The sequence below is a fragment of the Microtus oregoni genome, unplaced genomic scaffold, assembly GCF_018167655.1.
Source record: "Microtus oregoni isolate MIOR12 unplaced genomic scaffold, Mior012 000046F_ref0000063, whole genome shotgun sequence".
Taxonomy (NCBI): domain Eukaryota; kingdom Metazoa; phylum Chordata; class Mammalia; order Rodentia; family Cricetidae; genus Microtus; species Microtus oregoni.
The window spans coordinates 9,487,294-9,509,425 of NW_024543220.1; the positions used below are offsets into that span (position 1 = coordinate 9,487,294).

A 22,132-nucleotide genomic window follows, 5' to 3' on the forward strand; every position below is an offset into this window, starting at 1 on the left:
AGCAGCTGCCTTAAGGTCATAGGAAGGGGGACAAGGGAAGCCAACCTCAAGGCTCTACCCTGGTGGAGCCCAGCCTAAGTCAACCTCACAGGCAAGCTGTTTCAAGTGTGGCCTAAATGGCCATATGGCATGGTATTGCACTGAACCTCCTACGAGGCCATGCCCTATCTGCTAGCAACCTGGACACTGGAAATCACAATTCCCCCATGCCGGCTTGTCCTCTATGCCACACCACGGAGGTCTGGCCTCACCAACATCGGCAAGTGAAACTGTGCCAGTCTTCAAACTTCTCAGCCTTGCAGAGGATTGAAGCTGCTCAGACTTGGTATATCCTGTAACCTGATCCGAGCTTAGGGTAAAGCTGCAGGTAGCAGGTAAGTCCATTACTTTTATTTTGGGAATGGGAGCCACCTATTCTGTTCTAACATCTCACTCGAACCTATGTTCCCCTCACCAATTTCAGTTATGGTGGTAGATGGAACCCGTTCCTCCCCACTTAAACCTTGCCACTCCCCTGCATTCTTGCAGGACAATTTTTCTCTCACTTTTTCTTAGTGATACCTGCTTGCCCAGCACCTTTACTGGGTCAAGATATCCTTAGCTGCTTTGGGGCCACAAAAACAAAAGATGGATGGTTCTATTTAAATAACCATCTCATCCTTCCTCAAGACCAGGCATTGTCAATCATTTCAGACATCCACCAGACATTACACATGAGTCCCAAAGCTTTGTTCTGCTTCTTGGAGCCCCTTTTTGACCCCACCCATTTCTGAGGTTCTATTTTACAGATTCACTACTCCTGCCAGGTGTGTGCCCAGGCCAACCCACAAGGGGCTCTCCACATATGTCAGTCTCTACATCGGCTTCATGACACCAACCAGGCGAAGATTGGCAGGTTGATTTCACTCATATGCCTACTCATTAAAAACTCCGTTATCTCTTAACACTTGTAGACACTTAAATAGGATGGATAGAAGCATTTTCAGCCTCCAGGGAAATGGCAGGTGTGGTGGCTCAGGTACTCCTGGACCACATCATTCCTCATTTTCGTGTCCCATGAACCATCCAGATGGACAGTGAGCCAGCCTTCACTTCCAGTGTCATGGAGCTCACGTCAGAAGCTCTCAACATCTCCTGGAAATTCCATATACCATACCATCGACAATCCTCGGGAAATGTGGAAAGGGCCAATGGACTCATCAAACAACAGCTAACCAAGCTCTCCACTGAACTCAGGCTATCTTGATCCTCCCTTCTCCCCATTGCCCTTACTCGCCTCAGGGCCACCCCACGTTCCCCTATGGGCCTTAGCCCTTTTGAGCTGCTTTATGGAAGATCCTTTCTCCTTAACCATCACCTCCCAGTCCAAACTCCTCTGCTGTGGGAGCACATTCTGCTCCTTCAACCAATAGCCTTTAAGATACCAGCCCATTTGGGCGTGGCCTCTTATAGTTTAAAAAGTAGCAGGAACCGTGTGCCTACTCTCCTGCTTCTGGTTCCTGTTCTGGCTGCTAGACACTGTTTCTGGTCGCTCAGAGACTATTGTTTATGAAGGTGATCTGTAGGCTTTCCCCTTAAATAAATAGCTCCTTTATTATCAACAATTCTGAACTGTTGTGGGATTGTTATACAGCATCACTCCTCCACTGGCGGGGTACCTACCTTACCTCTCCCTTTTAAGGTCCCTTCTCCATTCACACTCTGACAGTTGTCTGCCTGCCGATACACCAGGGGACCTAATGCCCCTAAACCTGCCCTGCTCTCCCCAGGGGACAGAGTACTCCTCAAACAAATAACTCCTAGGTCTCTTGAATGTCAATGGACAGGACCTCACATGGTAATCCTCACCATCCCCTCAGCTACCAAGCTCTTGGGACACTCATGCTGCTACCATCTCTCCAGGCTAAAGCGGGCACCTACTCAGGACACTTGGTCTGTCCAACAGACAGGACCTTCCACCCTCTGGTTTTCCAGGATGCCACAATGAAGGGTCTACCTCATCTTCTTGGCACACTCATCTTTGGTGATAACACTATTTTTTTCCTAGACATCTGACTTCTCACTTTTCCCAAGGAACAGATGCCTGGCATCTCCAGGATGACAGTACACGGGATGCCTTTCCAGCCACACCTCTCACTGAGCATGGACCCACCAACACCCAGCTCTCCCCTTCCCCATGACATCCCATGACTGCAGGAAGCATCAGACTTGAGTCAATGCCCCCTTTTCCTCAGAGAGCCTAAATGTTGGTAAATATTACCTCAGCTTCCTGTTACCCCTTATACAAACAGTCTGAATTGTAAGTCCCAGTCTCTGATCTTCCTCTTTGGAGCCCCTTCCCTGTGCCCACCAAGCCTTGACCCCTCCTCAGAGGAGGGTCAAGACAGTCCACCAAAAACTTGACCACTCCCCCAGTCATTTTAAACTGCTTTCAGGGAAAGTCCCCTTGTGGTCTCTTTCCTCTTCCCCACACTCATGGTCACCTTTGCAGCTTCCTGGTTCCCCTCAGGGACACTCAAGAACACAGAAATCCCATTAAACCTAGATATTTTTTTAATTTGGCTTGTCATGATTTGGCTTGGTTGGGATTTTTACATCGGCAGAGAGCTCACATTAGAAAAATTTCTAACACTCTCCCTGGCTCCCTTTCCCCCAACCCCCATCCCCCACACCTCTCCTATCTTCTGTCATTAAAAACCAAACTGTTCATTTTTCAATTAACTAAAATGTCTTAGGTTTACTTATCTTAATTTCATGTGCATAGTGTTTTGCCTGCATGTATGTATACACAGTGTGCATGCCTAGTACCTACAGAAGTAAAGGAGAATATTGTCTCTCCCATGGAAACTGGAGTTAGAGCAGTAGTGAAGAGACTATGTGGGTGCAGGAACCCTAGCTGTCCTGGAACTTGTTCTGTAAACCAGGCTGGCCTTGAACTCAAATTCACCTGCCTCTGCCTCCTGAGTGCTGGGATTAAAGGCATGAGCCACTACCACCTATAGCACAAATAACAAATGCCCAGAGACAGAAATTGGGGTTTAACCCGAAAACCAGAAAAGCAAAGCAGCCAAGCCCCTAGAGAAGTATAACCTCTACCAAGGTGGGGCAACTGCAAACTAAACAGACTAAGCCTCTCTCTCCTCTCATTTTATATTCCCTCTAGTACTAGGATTAAAGGTGTGAAGCACCAACACCTGGATTTGTTTCCGCATTATCTTGTGTAGCCCAGGGTAGCCTTGAACTCACAAAGATCCATCTGCCTCTGTCTCGGTCACCTTGATTATAGCATTAGAATTAACTGCTGAAGCAGAAAAGAAATTGATGATTGTCGAGGGTAAATTACAGGAGGCACATGTGGATACGGTGAATACAAATCTTAATTGTATTCTAGTCATATTGCCCTCCAGAATTTCTCCTATAGGAATTTTAATGCAGAGGGATGATATTATCTTAGAATGGGTCTTTTTACCACATAAACCTAGTAAAAAAATAAAAACTTATGTGGAAAATCTCTCTGAATTAATTATAAAAGGTAAATTGGGACTTTGTTAAGTAGCAGGTATAGACCTAGCAGAGATTAGAGTATGTTTTACTGCCAATGAAATAAAAAAGTTATGGAAAAACAATGAACTCTGGGAAAGGGTTTGTGCTAATTTTTTGGAGAAATTAATAGCAATTATCCCAAAAGTGATAGACTTAACATCATAAAAAGAACTTCTTGGATTCTTCCCTGAATTTTATGTGATGCACCAAGTAATTGAAGCCTGTATATTCTATACTGATGCAAATGAAACAGGGAAGGCAAGATAAAAATTGGAAGAAATAAGTAAGGTGGAACAAAGCCCTTATAATTCTGTCCAAAAGGCAGAATTATATGTTATTGTTATGGTGCTAAGGAATTTTAAAGAAACTCTCAATATAGTTACTGACTCACAACATGCAGCAAGAGTTGTCTTACATATTGAAACTGCTGAATTTATACCAGATGATACAGGGTTGACTTCATTGTTCATCCAGATGCAAGACATAATCAGGAATGGGCTTTGTCCTATATACATAACACACATCTGATCCCACACGGGTCTGCCAGGTCCTCTACCACAAGGTAATACAAAAATTGATCAATTATTGATTGGAAGTGTGTTGCAGGCCTCTGAATTTCATAAAAAGCATCATGTCAATAGCAAAATTTACAGAAAGAGTTTTCTACCACGTGGCAACAAGCTAAGGAGATTATAAAGAGACGTCCTACTTGTTCTTTCCATAATCAAACACCATTGCCTGCAGGGAGTAATCAAGGGTACTCAAAGGAATAAAATCTGGCAGATGGATGTGTTCCACTTTTTGGAACTAGGTAAATTAAAATATATACACCACACCATAGACATATACTCGGGTTTTCAATGGGCAACTGCCTTGAGCTCAGAAAAGGCTGATTCAGTAATAACATATTTATTAGAAGTTATGGCCATCATGGGCATTCGTGCACAAATAAAGACAGATAATTGTCCAGTATATGTATCTAAGAAAATGAAATGGTTTTTGCTTATTATAATACACATAATATATATAATATATAAAGCACATTACAGGTTTAAGAAATAATTCTACAGGTCAGGCAGTTATATAAAGGTCAAATTAAACTCTAAAGGATATGATGAACAAACAGAAAGGGATGGAAAATGTCCCCAGAAATAGATTGCATAATGCTTTATTAACCTTGAATTTTCTTAACGCTAATGAGAAAGGAACAACAGCAGCTTAGAGGCATTGGATAATGGAAAGAACTTCTGAGTTGAATCAACAAGTATATTTCAAGGATGTGTTGACGCCACAATGAAAATCAAGAGATGTGCTACGTTGGGAAAAGGGTTTTGCTTTTGTTTTCACAGGAGAAGAAAAATTATGGATACCATCAAAATTAATAAAGATTCATTTTGAAAATGAGAAACCTATTAAAACAGAGAAATAATAGCTCATCCACAATGGTGACAACCATACAGGAGGTAAGGAAAGCCATATAGGGTTAGGACAGGGTTCTGCTCTTATCTTTGCAGAAAAATTACACGTCATCAAAAATTCAAGAGACCCTGGCTGTTTGAATGCTGACAGAAGAAAAAATAACTATCCACTAAGGAGCATCTAGAAAACAGAATATGGTTTATGAATCCAGGTACTGTTTACACTTACATTTATATACACACCCATGCACACACACATATATATATTCATTTATATTAATATATTTAGCTGGTTTTCAAATTGGACAATTTCTCTGCACTTCTCTAAATCCAAGCTTGTTGTTAAAAGGAACATTCAGAGTTTCTGTCTCATATCGGAAGCCATCTGGTATGGGACAGAAGAAAGACTTTAGGAAAATTTTTACTTTCTCCATGCCTATTTTGTCTGTATCATATTCTTCATTATATGTATGTTTATATGAATAATGTTTACGTTTTCCATGATGAAGAATAGATTTTCCTACAGATCCTTTTCTGCAGTAATCTTTGAAGTTTCCAGGAAGAAGATGGGGCCCACAGCAACCACTCCACCTAGCTGAGAAGACATGATGATGCAGACAGCACTAATATAATACCGTTTGTGTGCCAGCTGCTGAAATGGTGCAGCTTCTCATAGTCTTTCCAGAATCCCAAACTAGAACTTTTAAAAAGAAACCTATTGACAGCTCAGAAATTGTTTCCAACTATACTAGACAGTCATTTTGGAACTTAACCACCATTTAGTTTTTGCAGGATCCCATTAAGAGAATATCACCTCCATGATAGCAGGAATCAATTCTAGAAGATGACGCCCCCATCCCAAAAAAGTTTGTTCATAGGCTTGGGAACACTGTTTAGGGATTGTTGATTATTACTTGAACTAGAGAGAGGATTGGGGAGAAAACTATGTTGGTTCAAAAAAAGGGGGGATAGTAATATTGGGTAATAGAGTGAATACTTGTGATCTATTATTTATGGATAATTTACATTGGTATGGTTTTTGTATATTGATACAAGTTCAAATTATATTTGTTACTTTTGTTTACATTATTTGTACATAAATACAAAGTTATTTTGTCAGATTGCATACATGCCTGTTTCTACCTTGGTTTAGGACATTTTGTATATTGATACAACTTTTAGGGTAAATTTTCTTTCTTTCTTTTTTTTTTTTTTTTTTTTTTTGGTTTTTCGAGACAGGGTTTCTCTGTGGTTTTGGAGCCTGTCCAGGAACTAGCTCTTGTAGACCAGGCTGGTCTCGAACTCACAGAGATCTGCCTGCCTCTGCCTCCCAAGTGCTGGGATTAAAGGTGTGTGCCACCACCGCCCGGCTATGGTAAATTTTCATATTGTATTATATATTACTCCTACCTCTGATCAAGATATAGATTGTTTACATTTTGAGGTCATTGTCTTCATTTGTTGCACATTTTGTTTACAGATTATTTAATATGCTTACATAAAGTTTTACTCTTTAAATTATAAAGGTATTAATTAGAATAGATCAATAGTTGTTCATGATTGTTATACACACAGTCAGATTAATTAGATTCTTTAGATACATAGCTTCAACATTGCAAAATGAGACTTTGCTCAGGTAGCTAATTATCTCCATAATATGTTGCTTGCTTGGGAAGTTACTTCATTGTGTTCATTGTACTTCCTGCCTGCTCAAGCAATATTATCTAGCTTCTCAGGCCTTCAGTGGGGTTGAAGATTAGATAGTTGTAGTTACTGTACTCTTATTATCTAGCCAAGCCATTTGCTATACAATACTTAGACTCCATAGGATAAAATGTTTATTAAAACATTTAGCATGTGTTACTTGCTTAATATTGTTTATTCTGGTTGTAATTCTAATTACACTTGATATCTGTTCCAAGTGTATATAGTTTTGTATTGGGTTTGAAACTCTCATATTTAAACAAAAAGGGGAGGTGCTGTGGGATCACATTCTGCTCCTTCAGCCAATAGCCTTTAAGATACCAACCCACTGGGGTATGGTCTCTTATACTTTAAAAAGCAGCCAGAAACGTGCACCTGCTCTCTTGCTTATGGCTCCCGTTCTGGATGCTAGACTGTGTTCCTGTTTGCGCTCAGAGGACTGTTGTTTAGGATGGTGATCTGTAAGTTTTCCCTTTAAATAAACAACCCTTTTATTACCCTAATTCTGAACTGCTGTGGGATTGTTTTAAGGCATCACCCAGGTTTTGTTCCTAGCATCCACATAACCCCAAATTTCCTGGAACCCAAGTTACTGAGAATCTGATACCCTCTCTGACCTCTGTGGGCAGTAAGCACAAAGTGGACATATATATATTTACAACAATAAATGAATAAAGACAGAGAGGAAGAGGAAGAGGAAGAGGAAGAGGAAGAAGAAGAAGAAGAAGAAGAAGAAGAAGAAGAAGAAGAAGAAGAAGAAGAGAGAAAATGAATATGAATGAGAACAGGGCACTGGCAGCAGCTTCCAATCCTTAATCATGTTCTATCCTGGGAGGCAGCACCACCTACTGTCCACATAGAAACCTACAGTCTGCTAAAACATTTAACTGAAGGAGCCACTCCATTGCTTCGTTTTAGGCAGTTCCAGTAATTCAGGCTAGAATAATTTAGAAGGTACACTGAACTTGAATTGACGAGATGACATTAAGAATGTACATATATGGGGGCTGGAGAGATGGCTCAGAGGTTAAGAACACTGGCTCCTCTTTCAGAGGATCCAGGTTCAATTCCCAGCACCCACATGGCAGCTCACAATTGTCTGTAACTCCAGTCCCAGGGAATCTGACACCATCACACCAATGCACACGAAATAAAGTTAAATTTTTAAAAAAAAAGAATGTACATATATGAAGTTGGTAAGGAGATCAGAACAGGAATCAAATGGGGCTAGGACTCAGCAGCCCTGTGTAGGGTCAATTACAAAAATGAGAGTGAATTCTGAACCTGGGTCTGCCTTGGAATTTTACTTCACTGCAGCAGGAGGAGTGTGATGTGGTCCTTAGGAGAAGCAAATCCCCTAGACACACAGTTTCCCTGTATCGGAAAAGGATTAGGAAACAGAAATCCTTTTTTGTTACTTTTATTTTAATTTATTTTTTAAAACTATCTTTCCTCATTTTGCATGTGAAATCCATTTCCCACTCCCTCCCCTCCTGCTTACTCCACCTTCCCCCTACACATCCCACTTCCACTCCCCAGAAAGGTTAAGGCTTCCCACCTGGAGTCAACAAAGTCTAGCACATTGCTTTGAGGCAGATCCATGGCCCTACCCATAATATCTAGGCTGAGCAAGGTATCCCTCCAGAGAGAATGAGTTCCAAAAAGTCAGAACAAGCAGTAGGGATAAATTCTTATGCCACTGCCAGTGACCCCACAGTCTGCCCGTCATACATCTGTCACCCACATTCAGAGAGCCTAGTTTGGTCCTATGCTGGTTCCCTCACTGTCAGACCAGAGTTAGAAGGCTTCCATTAGCTCAGGTAAGCTGTTTCAGTGGGTATCCCCATCATGGTCTTGACCTCTTTGTTCATATTCTAACTCTTTTCTCTCTTTGACTAGACTTGAGAGCTCAGCCCAGTACTCCACTGTGGTTCACTGTATCTGCTTCCATCTATTGCTGGATGAAGGTTCTATGGTGACATTTAAGACAGTCATCAATCTGACTACAGGGCTAAGCCAGGTCAGGCATCCTCTCCACTATTGCTTAGTGGAGATCATCCTTGGGGATTCCTGGGAATTTCTCTAGTGCTAGGTTTCTGGCTATCTTCATAAAGGCTCCATCAATCAAGATATTTCTTTCCTTGTTCTCCCTCTCTGTCCTTTCCCCCATCTCGACCATCCTGAGGAAAAAGAAATTTTAATTGATTTTTATTGAGCTCTACATGTTTCTCTTCTCCTCTCCCTGCCTCTCCCCTCCCCTTCAACCCTCTCCCAAGGTTCCCGTGCTCCAAATTTATTCAAGAGATCTTTTCTTTTTCTACTTTCTACTTCCCATGTAGATTAGATCTATGTCTGTCTCTCTTAGGGTCCTCATGGTTGTCTAGGTTCTCTAGGATTGTGATTTGTGGGCTGGTTTTCTTTGCTTTATGTATAAAAACTGTTTATGAGTGAGTAAATGTGATAATTGTCCTTCGGTGTCTGGATTACCTCACTCAAAAATGTTTTCTAGCTCCATCCATTTGCCTGCAAAATTAAGATGCCGTTATTTTTTCTGCTGTGTAGTACTCTGTTGTGTAAATGTACCACATTTTCCTTATCCATTCTTCAGTCAAGGGTATTTAGGTTTTTTTCCATGTTCTGGGTTTAACAAACAATGCTCCTATAAACATAGTTGAACATATGTCATTGTGGCACAATTGAGCATTTTTTTAGATATATACTTAAAAGTGGTATTACTGTTTCTTGAGGAGGATTGTTTCCTAATTTTCTGAGAAATTGGCACACTGACATCCAAAGGGGCTGTACCAGCTTGCACTCCCACCAGCAATGCAGAAGTGTTCCTTTTACCCCACAGCATGTCCAGCGTAAGTTGTCATCAGTGTTTTTGATCTTGGCCATTCTTACAGGTGTAAGAGGGAATCTCAGAGTTGTTTTTATTTGCATTTCTCTAATGACTAAGGATGTTGAACATTTCCTTAAGTGTCTTTCAGCCATTTTAGATTCCTCTGTTGAGAGTTCTCTGTTTAGGTCTGTACTCTATTTTTTATTGGATTATTTGTGCTTTTGATGACCAATTTCTTGAGTTCTTTCTATATTTTGGAGAACAGACCTCTGTCTGATGTGGGGTTAGTGAAGATTTTTCCCATTCTGTAGGCTGTCATTTTGTCTTATTGACTGTGTTCTTTGCTTTACAGAAAATTTTCAGTTTCAGGAGGTCAGTGTCTGTGCTACTGGGTTTATATGTAGGAAGTGATCTCCTGTGCCAATGCGTTCAAGTGTACTTCCACTTTCTTGTCTATGAGGTTCAGTGTGGCTGGCTTTATGTTGAGATCTTTGATCCATTTGGACTTGAGTTTTGTACATGATGATAGATATCTATTTTCATTTTTCTACATGTTGATATCCAGTTATTCCTTCACCATTTGTTAAATATGTTTTCTTTTTTTCGTTTGATATTTTTTGCTTCTTTGCCAAAAATCAGGTGTTCCAAGGTGTGTGTATCAATATCCTACTTTTTGATGCAGTTCCATTGGTCCTTCTGTCTGTTCTTATGCCAATATCAAGCTGTTTTCAGTACTGAAACTGTAGTAGAGTTTGAAGCCAGGGATTGTGATGCCTTCAGAAGTTCTTTTATTGTACAGGATTGTTTTGGCTATCCTTGGCTTTTTCTTTTCCACATATAGTTGAGTACTGTTCTTTCGAGTCTGCAAAGAATTTTGCTGGGATTTTGATGGAAATTGCATTAAATCTGTAGATTGCTTTTGTTAAGATTGCCATTTTATGTTGATTCTACCTACCCAAGAGCATGGGAGATCTTTCCACTTTCTGGTGTCTTCAATTTCCTTCTTCCAAGGCTTCCTCCTTCCCAGAATTCTCCTGTTCTCATTTATGACCTCTATTTCCTGTCTGGTTTGTCCTGCCTATAATTCCTGCGTGGCTACTGGCCAATCAACGTTTATTTAAAATATAATTGACAGAATACAGTCCATTTTCCCACACCTCTGCCTCAACTGTGACTCCCCCCATTCTCCAAAAGAGAAAGAGATGCTGCTTGTTGTTAGGGTGACATAAACCCATTTCATTTGTATCCTGACGACTTTCACGTTTCTCTAACAGGACTGCAAGTTTCCAATGGAAGGCTTAAGGTACTCAACACAAGGCTGGTTTTAAAGGGTATGAAATGATGGAAAGCTATAACACTGCCCCCATAATGCAGAGTGGGCAACAACCTTCAGAAGCAGGGGTGGGGGTGTAGAACTGCCTAGGGCATCATTGAAGAACACCTTTAGTTGTGTGGATACAGTGTTTCCAGAGAGACTCGAATGAGGGGAGAAGATCTACACTCAAGTGGGTGTCATTGTTCCCTGAGCTGGGAACCCAGACTAAAAGGGAAAGGGCTCTGGAGAAAGCAGGCTGGGCACCACTGGTATCTCAGTTTCATGACCCATCCAGGTGTGGGCTGCAGCCTCAGGCTGCTGCCGCCACAGCTTCCAGCCACTGCTGCCTCCTTGTTTTCTCCGCCATGGACAGTAACATCAAACTGTAAACCGAAATAAGCCCCTCCTCCCTCAGGTCACAACAATAAGAGAAACAAATACCTAGTGGTACCCTGGGCACCGCCACTGTTGAAGCTGAGACCATTAAGGACAATGATATCACTGTCCCCAGCCTCACCCAGGTGTCACGGTCCTGTGACACCACCAGAACTCCTGGTTCCTCATGTGGGGTTCTTGGGGCTCGTTCTGTAAGGCATTTCTCAAGTCCTGTGAGTTTTGCGTTAAAGGCATCAAGACTTTCCTCTTCCTGTAAGCAAATACGCCACACCCTGCAGCAAAGTCCATGTCGCTGCTGGGTGAGCCCTGCTCATGGGTGTATTTTCCTTTTCCTGATAATTCTGGGCTAAATCGGGATGAGTCTTTTCACCTTCTCCCCAGTTCTACTGACGTGTGTCTATATATAGCTGGCATAACTAAAGAAGATCCACTCTTCTGCTGGCCTTCTCCCTCGGTCTGGAGACCAAGAAAATGGCCTGAAGTTGAAAAGAAGAAGTTTGAGGTAGGATAGTAAGAGAGCTATTTTGGGGAGGGCTCAGACAGGAAGAGGGAAGAGGAGGCAATTCCTTCTTTGGGTCAACCTTGGAAAGTGTTTGAAAGAAAGGGACAATGTAGCCTCAAATACTATTAAATGCTCTGTCTGTCTCTCTCTCTCTGTGTGTGTGTGTATGTGTCTGTATCTCTCTGTATTTGTGTGTGTGTCTCTCCTGTTCTCTTTCTCTTTCATCTTGACAGCACTGAAGTCTTGGAAAACTTGGTGGTTAATAAAGACTTGATCACAAGGTTCCACCTTAAGTGGTTGGTGATACCAGCAACAGCAGTGAGCCCTACAGAGTAACATATAGGAGGGACACATAAATCTCTTATTGAGTTCTTCTCATCAGCCACACAGCAGAGAAGAATGTCAGCTTGTCCTTGATAGTTTACTTCTGGCCATGACACCATGGCCTAAAATTTAGCTTTGAACTGTAAAAAGATCCCACAGAAAACTTGCAAAACAGATTTGGAGTTTGGGTCACCTGCTTCCTCGAGGTATATGAGAAATAATGACTAACTTTAAGTTTAGAAAACACTGAACTGTTTCTGAAATTCCTGCTAGGTTGTGTTTCTTACAGCCCAGGCTCTGGCCTCTCTGATCCAGGGTGGACCTGAAGTCCAGGTCTGAGTCCACTTCCTCCTGCTCAGATCAGCTCCAAGGAGCCCTCTCATCTGGGACTCTCTGGCCTGCAAATGACCCAGTAGAGGGGCTGGTGACGTGGGGGCCATGGTTCCTCTGTACAAGGACAATGAGGAGGACATCTGTCCCATCTGCCTGGATCCCGTGAAGGAGGCTGTGAGGCCAGACTGCGGCCACCTCTTCTGCCGAATGTGCCTGACCCAGTACATGGATAAGGCTTCAGTCTCTGGGGTCCTCAGCTGCCCAGTCTGCAGGAAGCCCTACTCTGAGGGGGTCCTCGGGGATGGTTATATCTGCTTCAGCCACCAGAAGAGGGTGTGCATGTTCTGTGAGGCAAGCAGACATCTCCTGTGTGTGGAATGCCTCAAGTCCCCCGAACACCAGTCTCATGCTGAGCTCTCCATTGAAAATGCCATCAGCCACTACAAGGTAAGGCTGTGCCACCCCCACCTGCCCCTGCCACTGACTCCACAAGTTACTTCTTCTAAGCCTGGCTCCTCACAGAGGCTGTGACTGACACCTTCCTTTGAGTCTTCTTCATCAACCAACTTGAAGCCCTGGTCTTTGTTTCTGTATACCTCACTGTTAATACCAGGCTTTCCAGGGCTCTGTGTGTCTATCTAGGTGATCCTGCCATTGTGATGGCAAAGTCCCAGGAAGCATGGGCACTGTGTTTGCTGCAGCTGTGTAGATAGATTCTCTACTAGATAATAAGAACCCCTTCTGGACCAAGATGATACGGTTCCCTGGGTGGATGGTTCTAGAACCCAGTCTGGATGTGCAATCAAGATTTATCCGTGCCAACAGCTACCTTTCAAAGATTTGAAATCTGAAAACATGATGTCCTTGTCCCCTCTCCTTCCTTTACTGGTTATTATTGTTGTTTCTTGCTTTCTTTTTTTTTTCTAAAATTGATCCACACTTTTGACAATAAATTCAAGTGACACCTGAAGATTAAGTAGCAAAACTAAAAATCTTTCCTCTGGGATAAGAGTTAGTTGAGGGGAAAGGAGACTGCCATGAAGCTTTACTCTGAATTCGACTCTGGGACCTTCATGGTAGGATGGGAATGGCTCCCACCGACTGTCCCCTAACCTCCACACAAGATCCATGGTGTGCCCCCTTCCAAATAAATAAATGTAACAAAATGATAATGAATCTTTCTTCCTGTCTTTCCTCATTCTGTCATCAGTGATAGCCTGCATTAGATTTCTTTTATTCTATCCTTCCAGAAAAACTGTGTGTTTGAATGTTCTCTTTAAAACACACCTACACACACACCATAGAGAGAGAGAGACAGACAGACAGACAGACAGATGCTAGACATTTAGCTCAGTGGAGGAGTCTCTGCCTGGCATAGATGAAGCCATGGGTTCAATTCCCAGTAGTTAGAAAAGTACAACAGTAAGTGTGTAAAGCACTCTATTTTTTATCTATTTTTGTGTGCACACACGATGTGGTGGGGGTGTGCCCTGGAATGCACATGGCGGCCAGAACTTTGTGAAGTCAGTTCTTTCCCTATACCCGTGGGTTGCCAATCTTGGTGGCAAGTGCCTTTATCCACTGAGTCATCTTTCTGGCTCCCTCCTTTTTTCAAAACTATATCTTGTTTTTAATTATCTAAAAATATGTTTTGGACATTTTCCCACTTTTTCCATTAGTCCATCCAGATCTCCTGAACATCTTTCAACAACTGCATTCTGTCCAATTCTGTGAATAATCACAGGTTAGGAGACTGGGCTATACTCAGGTATTGTTTGTAGGTTACATGGGATATAATGATGATATCTTTTAGTATGTATTCTGGAAAAGTTGAAATACCCAAGATATTTTGGTGAAAATGTAAGATCAAAAACTAACTTTGCCTTCTCTAAGCTATAATAAATTGCCCCACTACCTTTTACTGAAGGTGCCATGCAGATCCTGCCCTGTCCTATTACTCTGTATGTTTCTGCCGGTGTGCCAACGTTCCTCCTCTCCCTTCTCATCTTCCTCCTCCCTTTGCTTCTTCCTCTTTCCCTCCCCCTTCTTCCTCTCATAGTTCTAAGGAAAAAGATTGAACCTAAGGTCTTGCATATGCAAGGCAAGCCTGCTATGCTAATATACAGTGTTCCTTTTTACTTTTTATTTTAAGACCAAATCTTACTTTTGATTCCCATGCTGCAAGCCTCCAGAGTAACTAAAATTGCAGGCTGATGACACCAGAATCACCTGGTTAAACCACCTTAAGAATTGTATATTGTTGCCGGGCGGTGGTGGCGCACGCCTTTAATCCCAGCACTTGGGAGGCAGAGGCAGGCGGATCTCTGTGAGTTTGAGACCAGCCTGGTCTACAAGAGCTAGTTCCAGGACAGGCTCCAAACCACAGAGAAACCCTGTCTCGAAAAACCAAAAAAAAAAAAAAGAATTGTGTATTGTTAATATGGGCAAGCAGAGTTGTTTTTTCTTTTTTTAAAAAAATATTTTATTTTATGTGTACACATGAATATATGTGTTTCACATGCATAATACCCAGGGAGGCCTGAAGAGGTCGTTGGATTCCCTGGAACTAGAGTTACAGGCAATAACAAACTGCCACGTGGGTCCCTGGTCCTGGGCAGGAGCAGCCAGTGCTCTTAACCACCGATCTATCTCTCCAGTCCTGTGGTTTGTGTTTCTTGAGGATCATTATCTGTAGTCCCAGTTAGCACGAGTTGTAATTGATGCAGTCCTCCTGCCTTAGCCTGCTGAGTGCGGGAATTACAGATACACAGTCCCACACTTAACTTTTCTTTTCCCATTGTTTCCCCGCCACCCAAAACTTCTTGCTGGGCTGGATCTTCCTCTTTCCAAACATTAGTCCTTTCTTTTTTCTTCCTTTCTTTCAAAACTATTTTTTAAAAACAGTGGTAGGGTTTGAACTCAAGGCCTCGCGTATGCGAGGATGTGCTCTTCCCCTCAGCTGTACCTCCACCCCACCCCTGGCATTTTCTTGCCAGTTGTTCTGAAGATGAATGAGTCAAAGGCATGCCTTCTGCCCCAGCTAATCTGCTAGAGAATCCTGTGTCATCTGGGGATGTTAAATGGAACAGTTCTGAGATTTCCTCGTGATGTCATGAGGAAACGAGCTCTTGTCGTGCCGAAGTCTCCCGTTGAGTGGCCTCACTCATCCTGGCCTGATGCCTTCACCCTGTGGCTGCATCCTCAGCCCTAGGATCCCACTCCCTAACACCTCGAGCCCCTCTGCTTCAGAAGTCATGAGCAAGCACCTACAGTCAGCAGTCACTTGGCTTCTGTCTATCTCTGTTCTCAGCCAGATCTGCATATTAATGTCTGTGAATGAGAATCACTGTGACTGGACAGATACAAAGTTTAAGCACTTGAAGCTTCAGGGATGCTGTGATAGAAGCCAAAGCTGACCCCACACACACACCCTGCACCCCCACCTGTCCTGTACCTGTTTCCCTGTCAGGTCTTCCTATTAATAATGGAGGTTGGATTTTCTCTCTCTGTTTTTTTCTTTGTGGTGTTGAGGTTTGAACCCAGGACCTCATACACTCCACACAAATGTTCTATCCTCAGTCCTGAAGGGTAAATTTCCAAAATCTTTCAGACGGTTGGCCTTTAAAAGACATTGTCATTATCTGGAAAGAGAAATGAGGGAGACTAAGTCGGAACTAAATGGAGAGAATGATTCAGGAAGCTGAAAGGGCGATGGTCTACTGAGTTCTGTACCTACTAAGTGCAGAGTCTTACAGGGGGAGGGCTTCCCACCGCCATGAGTCAGGAGAGAGACTGACTCAGCCTGTACTCTCTGTAAGGTGTCATACCAGGCATTGGGAGGAAATACAAAGGTGATTCATGACTACTGACTCCAAGTCCGTATTTAAGTAATAAGAGGAAGTGTAGAAAAATAAATAAGAATATTTGCTCATGTAAGGAAAACAGTGAGTGTCTGCTGCACATACATAAGAGAGCTGATGACAAACAAAACCAGCTACACGTGTTAGGAAGGCAGAGAAGCAACTGAAAGAACTACAGTGTTTATGATCTTAGAATACCAGCAGGTGGCCTTCTTAGTGTGATCAACCGGGGCCTAATGGGAAGGGAGCTGCCCCAGGACCAAGACTGGGTGTGGGGAGCAGATGGAGAAGCTAAGCCCAGAGAAGCGCGGTTATGTTTGGAAGATTTATTATCAGCCTGTTTAAAACTGCTTTAGTTACTCTCTTATGTTAGCATACCAAGTAATGGTTTGTATGTGCTGCACGTCTTTAGCCCCAGCACCTGGAGGCAGATCTCTGAATCCTAGACTCACAGGGGCATATAGTGAAACCCTGAAACAACAACAATAACACACACGCGTGGGCGCGCGCACACACACCCCACACACACACAGAGCGCACAGGGCTTGGAGGCTTGGTGGTTAAGAGGAGTATTGCTCTTTCAGAAGACCTGAGTTTGGTTCTCAGGACCCACAGCAGGGGGCTCACAACTCTCCCTCCATGGGATCTGGTGCCTTTTCTGGGCTCCTTGGGTACCACATATATCCACACACAAACACACTCATACATGTAATTAAAAATAAAAATAACTATTTAAATAAGTTCGTAAAAACAGAGGATTCTATCTTAATCATTTTAAACATGCTGAATAATACAACTGCACTGTCCCAATCTTGTCTCATGCACTTAGAGTTATTGGCAGTGTGTGTGTGTGTGTGTGTGTGTGTGTGTGTCTTTGCAAGTCAGAAAAGAGGAGGGTGCTGGGTTCCCTAAAACTGGAGGTACAGCAGTTGTGAGCTGCCCAGTGTGGGTGCTGGGAACCAAGCTCAGGTCTCCTGAAGGCCAGCAACTGCTGAGCCAAGCCCCAGAAATTGCTTTGTTTTGTTTTCTGAAATAGGGTCTCAGTACATAGTCCTGGCTGACCTGGAACTCACTGTGTAGACCACGCTGGCCTCAAACTCAGAGGTCCAGCTTCTGGGGTTAAAAGTGAACAGTGTTGTGCCCGTGGCTTCCCTGAGATACTGCCTCATCCTCCAGTTGACAACACCTGTGTCTGTCTCTAGGAAAGACTCACCCGGAGAAGCAGAAAGCTCAGAAAGGACCTGGGGGAACTTCAACGGCTGAAAGCTCAGAAAGGGGAGATGCTGCATGCTCCGCAGGTGGGTGGCTCAGTCCCAGAGATGGTCTAGAGTCCGGAAGGACCTCTCCTTTTGTTGTGGACAACTGTTCCTGGAGCAGCCTGCTGTGGAATTATGGTCATGTAGGCTGAAAACCGGGGTTTGGGGCTTGACTCTGAGATTGGTGAACAGAATGACTTGGGATGTGTGAACCTTCTGAACTCCATACATCTTTCTTCTTAAGGAAAAACACCTGTTCTCCCAGGTATGTAATGAGAATTAAGAGAGTTGAAAATCACAACACATCTTGTCCTTGACAATCACACTTTTCTATCTCGCTCACTTGGGTGAGCTCTCTCCTCACTTACAGGGTTAAAGGCAGACACCAAAAGAACATAGCTGAGTTGTGTGCGCACCCATGTGCGTGCGTGTGTGAGTGTGTGTGTGTGTGTGTGTGTGTGTGTGTGTGTGTGTGTGTTGCGCTATGGCAGGGCCTATTATCTGTAGATGTGCTGGGCACTGTGAGGTGGGAAGGGAGGTGCTTTGTGAGAGTCCTATTGCTTCTGCAGTACAATGGCTGGTGAGGTAAGAACACGAAGGAAGAGGGATAGAGGTCAATATTTGCACCTAGCTGTTCAGTGCATAGAGATCCAGGGTCTCTATCACCAAGTCTCAGGGTAGCTCCTCTTCTGTGGTTTCAGGTGGATTGGGGGAGCTACAGGCCAGGAGCTGAGTTGCAGAGCCAAGATCAAACCACGGAACAGCTGAAGGCCCCACCACAGCATCGTCTGGACCACCAAGAGGACCAGCCAACGGAGGCGGTCAGGATCTTTCACTTCTCTGAAGCAGTAACACAGCTCAGCTTCCTGGTTTCTGGACTGGAAAGGATGGCCAAGGAATTGGATGCCAGAACTCTGAAGGTGTACTTCTTACGGCACCCCCAAATTCAGGGAGGGATTCTCGGATTAGTAAACAGCCTGCCAGCAGGTCCTTTCTGGGAGGTGTAAGGGGACGTGTTCCCAGGATATGTGATGATTGGGGTGTGTATGTGTTTGTGTGTGTTGAGAGAGGCTTCTAAGGGCCACACCATGATACCACAGAATGAGGAGCAGAAGAAAGGGGTTATGCCCGCCAGCTTTCGTGGTGGCATGCAGACTGACCTTCAAGCGTGAGCTAGGATGGGCATTCAGTGGCAAGAACACAGTAACTGACTGTGATTGTCACCTTTTCTCTCCCAGGATGCCAGTGACTTACTGGACAGGTATGACCCCCCCCTCCCTCCGTCCCACACTTGAAGACACATGCAGATCCACATGGCATAGATGTGCATATGGGCTAAATGAAAGTCAAGGAGACGTACTTGGTACCTTCGTATGGCTCGGGCAGTGGAAGCTCCAGCAGGATATATATGAATGTGTGAATGATTTCTTTGATTTCAGGAGTGCGCCCCAGAAATTAGAAGGACTCCTCTCTCATCTTCCTCCAGCTGCTCCAAACCTCAGCTAGTGCTCCTGGCGTGTTCTCTCCTGATGCCTTAACCTCTGACGCTCGGACACAGTCTCCTTCCTAAGCCAGGCTTGAGCTGTGGCTCCTTGTGGCCAGGCATTTCAGATCTCCATCACGTCCAGGGCCATTTGAGCAATCTCCATGATACCTGTGAACTGCTGGAGCACCTGCTGTCCTTGGTCTCGTGTGAGCATCCAAGTGTCCAGACGGCACGGGTCATCAGAGTGAGGCCCCCTCAGCGTACAGAGGTTGACAGGTTTATTGGAGTGATATTTCTTCTGACTGGATAGAGTCTCCTGTCTGTACTGTCTGCATAGTTTGCTCATTACAACTGCTGCAAACAGTCGCAAGGGTGATGTCTACAGTCCTCACCCTCATGGTCCTGTACATGTGTAACCTTGTCCCGCGTGTGAGTGGATTCTGTGACTTGCTTCTCATCAAAGGGATACAGCAGAGGTGACAAAGGTACTGGAGTGACCATATCTCCTTCCCCTGGACTCTTGCCAATTGATGCATTCTAGAGACTTCTTGCTAAAGTTAATGGCGCTGAGGGGAAAGACATGTGGGCAGCTCCTAGGTTCCCAGAACAGCCTAATGGTCCAGCTGACAGGAATCAGGGGGCCTGGGTCTTACAGTCACAAGAGAATGAATTCTGCTAACACTGTAAGCAAAGCTGGAAGTAAAGTCTTCTTGTGGGAACTGGTAGTGCCCCAACTTCTTACCCTGCCAAAGTTTCCAGAAGGCCTGAAAAATGGTAGAAAAATTCTTTTTTCCCCCTTATTTCTGTATCTGTTTTTATAATAAACTTTCCTATTTAAACGAACCGGGATGGGTCTCTCTTCTTTGCAATAGAAAGCTTTTTCAGCATAAGTAGGGAAAGTCAGGAGTTAAACCTGTGCCTGTCAGGTAAAGTGTGTGAAGCTACACTAGGGTCTGGTAGAGAGGAATCGGGAGCCTGGAGCTTTTACACTGATTGCAGCTCTTCTGGGGGAAGCAAGTTCTCTAGCAAGAACAGCCTGGAGGTTCACTGATCACCTCACTGGCAGGTCATCCAGTCTACCTCCTTTAACAGGGAGGAAGCTTCAAGGTGCCCTGGGGAGGAGCGTACGCTGATGGGTTAAAAAGGAGTATATCCACTCGCTCGAAGGTTTACTTCTCAGTTTAAGAAATACGAATTATCTTTCAGAATGGCGGTCAGTTGTAGCAAGCATAGTCAGCATCAAAATCCTCCCCAGGGCCACACAACCACCAGTTTCCAAACAAAACAGTCTGGAAAGGTGTTTAACAGATCAGAAGCTGGACATGGATTCTAAAGTCCTGGCTGTATGATATTGGATGAGCAAATAATCAAATTTCACCAGGCCTCAGCTCTCCCCTCCTCTTTCTTCTCATTCTTTCATCCCACCCCCACCCCATGCTTTTTCTTTCCTCTCCCTTCAACAGGGATTAGTGCAGGTCAGGCTAGCATCAAATTTGCTGTTTTACTGTGAGGCAGAGGCTGACCTCGAATTCCTGATCTTCCTGCTTCTACCTACTGAGACTTACAGACACTACCATGCACAGCTGCCTTCTTCGTGCGGACCAGCGAGATGGCTCAGTAAATAAAACACTCGCTGTGTAAGCACGGAGACTGGAGTTCGGAGGCCCAGAACACATGTAAAAGCTGAGTAGCTGCCTATGATCTGAGCTCTCACAGGGAAAAGTCAGGACCCCCAAAACAACTAGATAGCTAGACTAACCAGAACCGGTGAGTTCAGAGTTCAGCAACAGACCCTAGCAAACAAGTAGAGAGTGACTGAGAAAGACATCTGACGTCGGCCTCAGGGCCCACACACATGTGTACTTGAAACCATACACATGCGTACCCACACATATAACCATGCAGACACATATACAAAGCACACATACAAAAAAAAAAGAAAAGGAAGAATAATAATAGAATATATCTCACAGAGGTACTAGAATAAGTACCATAAGGGTCATGATGCCTTAGAGCAGGGAGGGACTTCATATACCTTAGAGTTTCATGGTCACTTTAAATACTCAAGTAAAACTAGTAGAAAGAAGCAGAAACATATAGTTCATTTTGTAGTGGAATGTGAGGCTTAGGGCCTGTGGGTATGCTTAGCATTATATACATGCCTGCACATGCCATTATTTTTCAAACATATATTTTATAGGGCATATTGAACACCCTGGAGAAACTCACTCAGTACTCTCTGATCTCTAGCCCCTAACTGAGAGGTCTTTTCTGTCTGCTGGGTGGAGGATGGATGCTGGCATCTGAAGGCGATTCCAAGCCTGGGCGCACGGTGCCTGATGGCCTCTCCCTTAGAGCAGCACCATGGCTGGTTTTCCCCTCACAGATGCAGTTCATGACTAAGTCGGGTAAACAGCAAGAATGTTAAATCAGCTGTCGCCAAAGGGCAGGGTTGGGTGGAATGAAGTGTAGAGCCAATAAGGACTAGAAAATTCATCATAGCCACCCTGTAAAACTACGAAAAGGTTTTTATGATGGGTAAATTTTAAAATATCACTTTGAGATGGTAGATATAATTTTCCAGGTTGTAGGCACCCATTACTGGTTGCCACCATGGCACCCAAATCGTTTCCAAGGAGGGACAGTTCTGGAGTTCTCCAGACCCCACATGACCACAACATCCCACCTCTACGCAGCTTCCTGTATCCCACAGAATTCTCCCCTTCAGACGGGTTCTTCTTTAATCCCCAGTCTTGCCCTGTCCTGCCTCATTCCACAGAGGTCACCTTTTGTCCAGTTCTAGTATATTTCAGCTTGTTAGTCTAAAGGTGACAGGGCACCCGAATCCTCCCCAGCATCCTCCTCGGATCCTCCTACCCCAGCACTAGAGTGCAGATGTTGCTGTTTCTGTTCCACCAACTGAGCTGTTTGTGACTAATTCTTTATCATCTCCTTCTTAATTCTAGCCAGTTAGGAACTAACTAGCTGATTAGGAAGACAGCTTCCCCAGAGGGTGAGCATAGTCCTTGGATTATGGTTTATGACCATAACCACGATGGGGTCCTCGTTCCCTCTCAGCCTGTTGGTCACGAGATGGAAAGGGGAAAGAGGTAGAATGGGTAACACAAAGCTTTGTACTTGGTCCATGAGCAT

The 22,132-nt window shown here is 43.9% G+C and overlaps 1 protein-coding gene across 2 annotated transcripts; it reads left to right on the top strand.

The window, feature by feature from the left end:
• Positions 1-11,510: 11,510 nt before the first annotated feature.
• Positions 11,511-19,813, top strand: Trim40 (tripartite motif containing 40). 2 transcript variants are annotated; one of them, XM_041634901.1, is made up of 6 exons: positions 11,511-11,720; positions 12,318-12,824; positions 17,440-17,535; positions 18,195-18,413; positions 18,732-18,754; positions 18,933-19,813. In XM_041634901.1, the coding sequence occupies exons 2-6, from the start codon at positions 12,483-12,485 to the stop codon at positions 18,997-18,999; spliced, it is 747 nt and encodes a 248-aa protein (XP_041490835.1). In that variant the 5' UTR covers positions 11,511-11,720; positions 12,318-12,482; the 3' UTR covers positions 19,000-19,813. The 2 variants fall into 2 exon arrangements, with proteins under 2 accessions (XP_041490835.1, XP_041490836.1); XM_041634902.1 differs by having other exon boundaries at positions 12,360-12,824.
• The last annotated feature ends 2,319 nt before the right edge of the window (positions 19,814-22,132 follow it).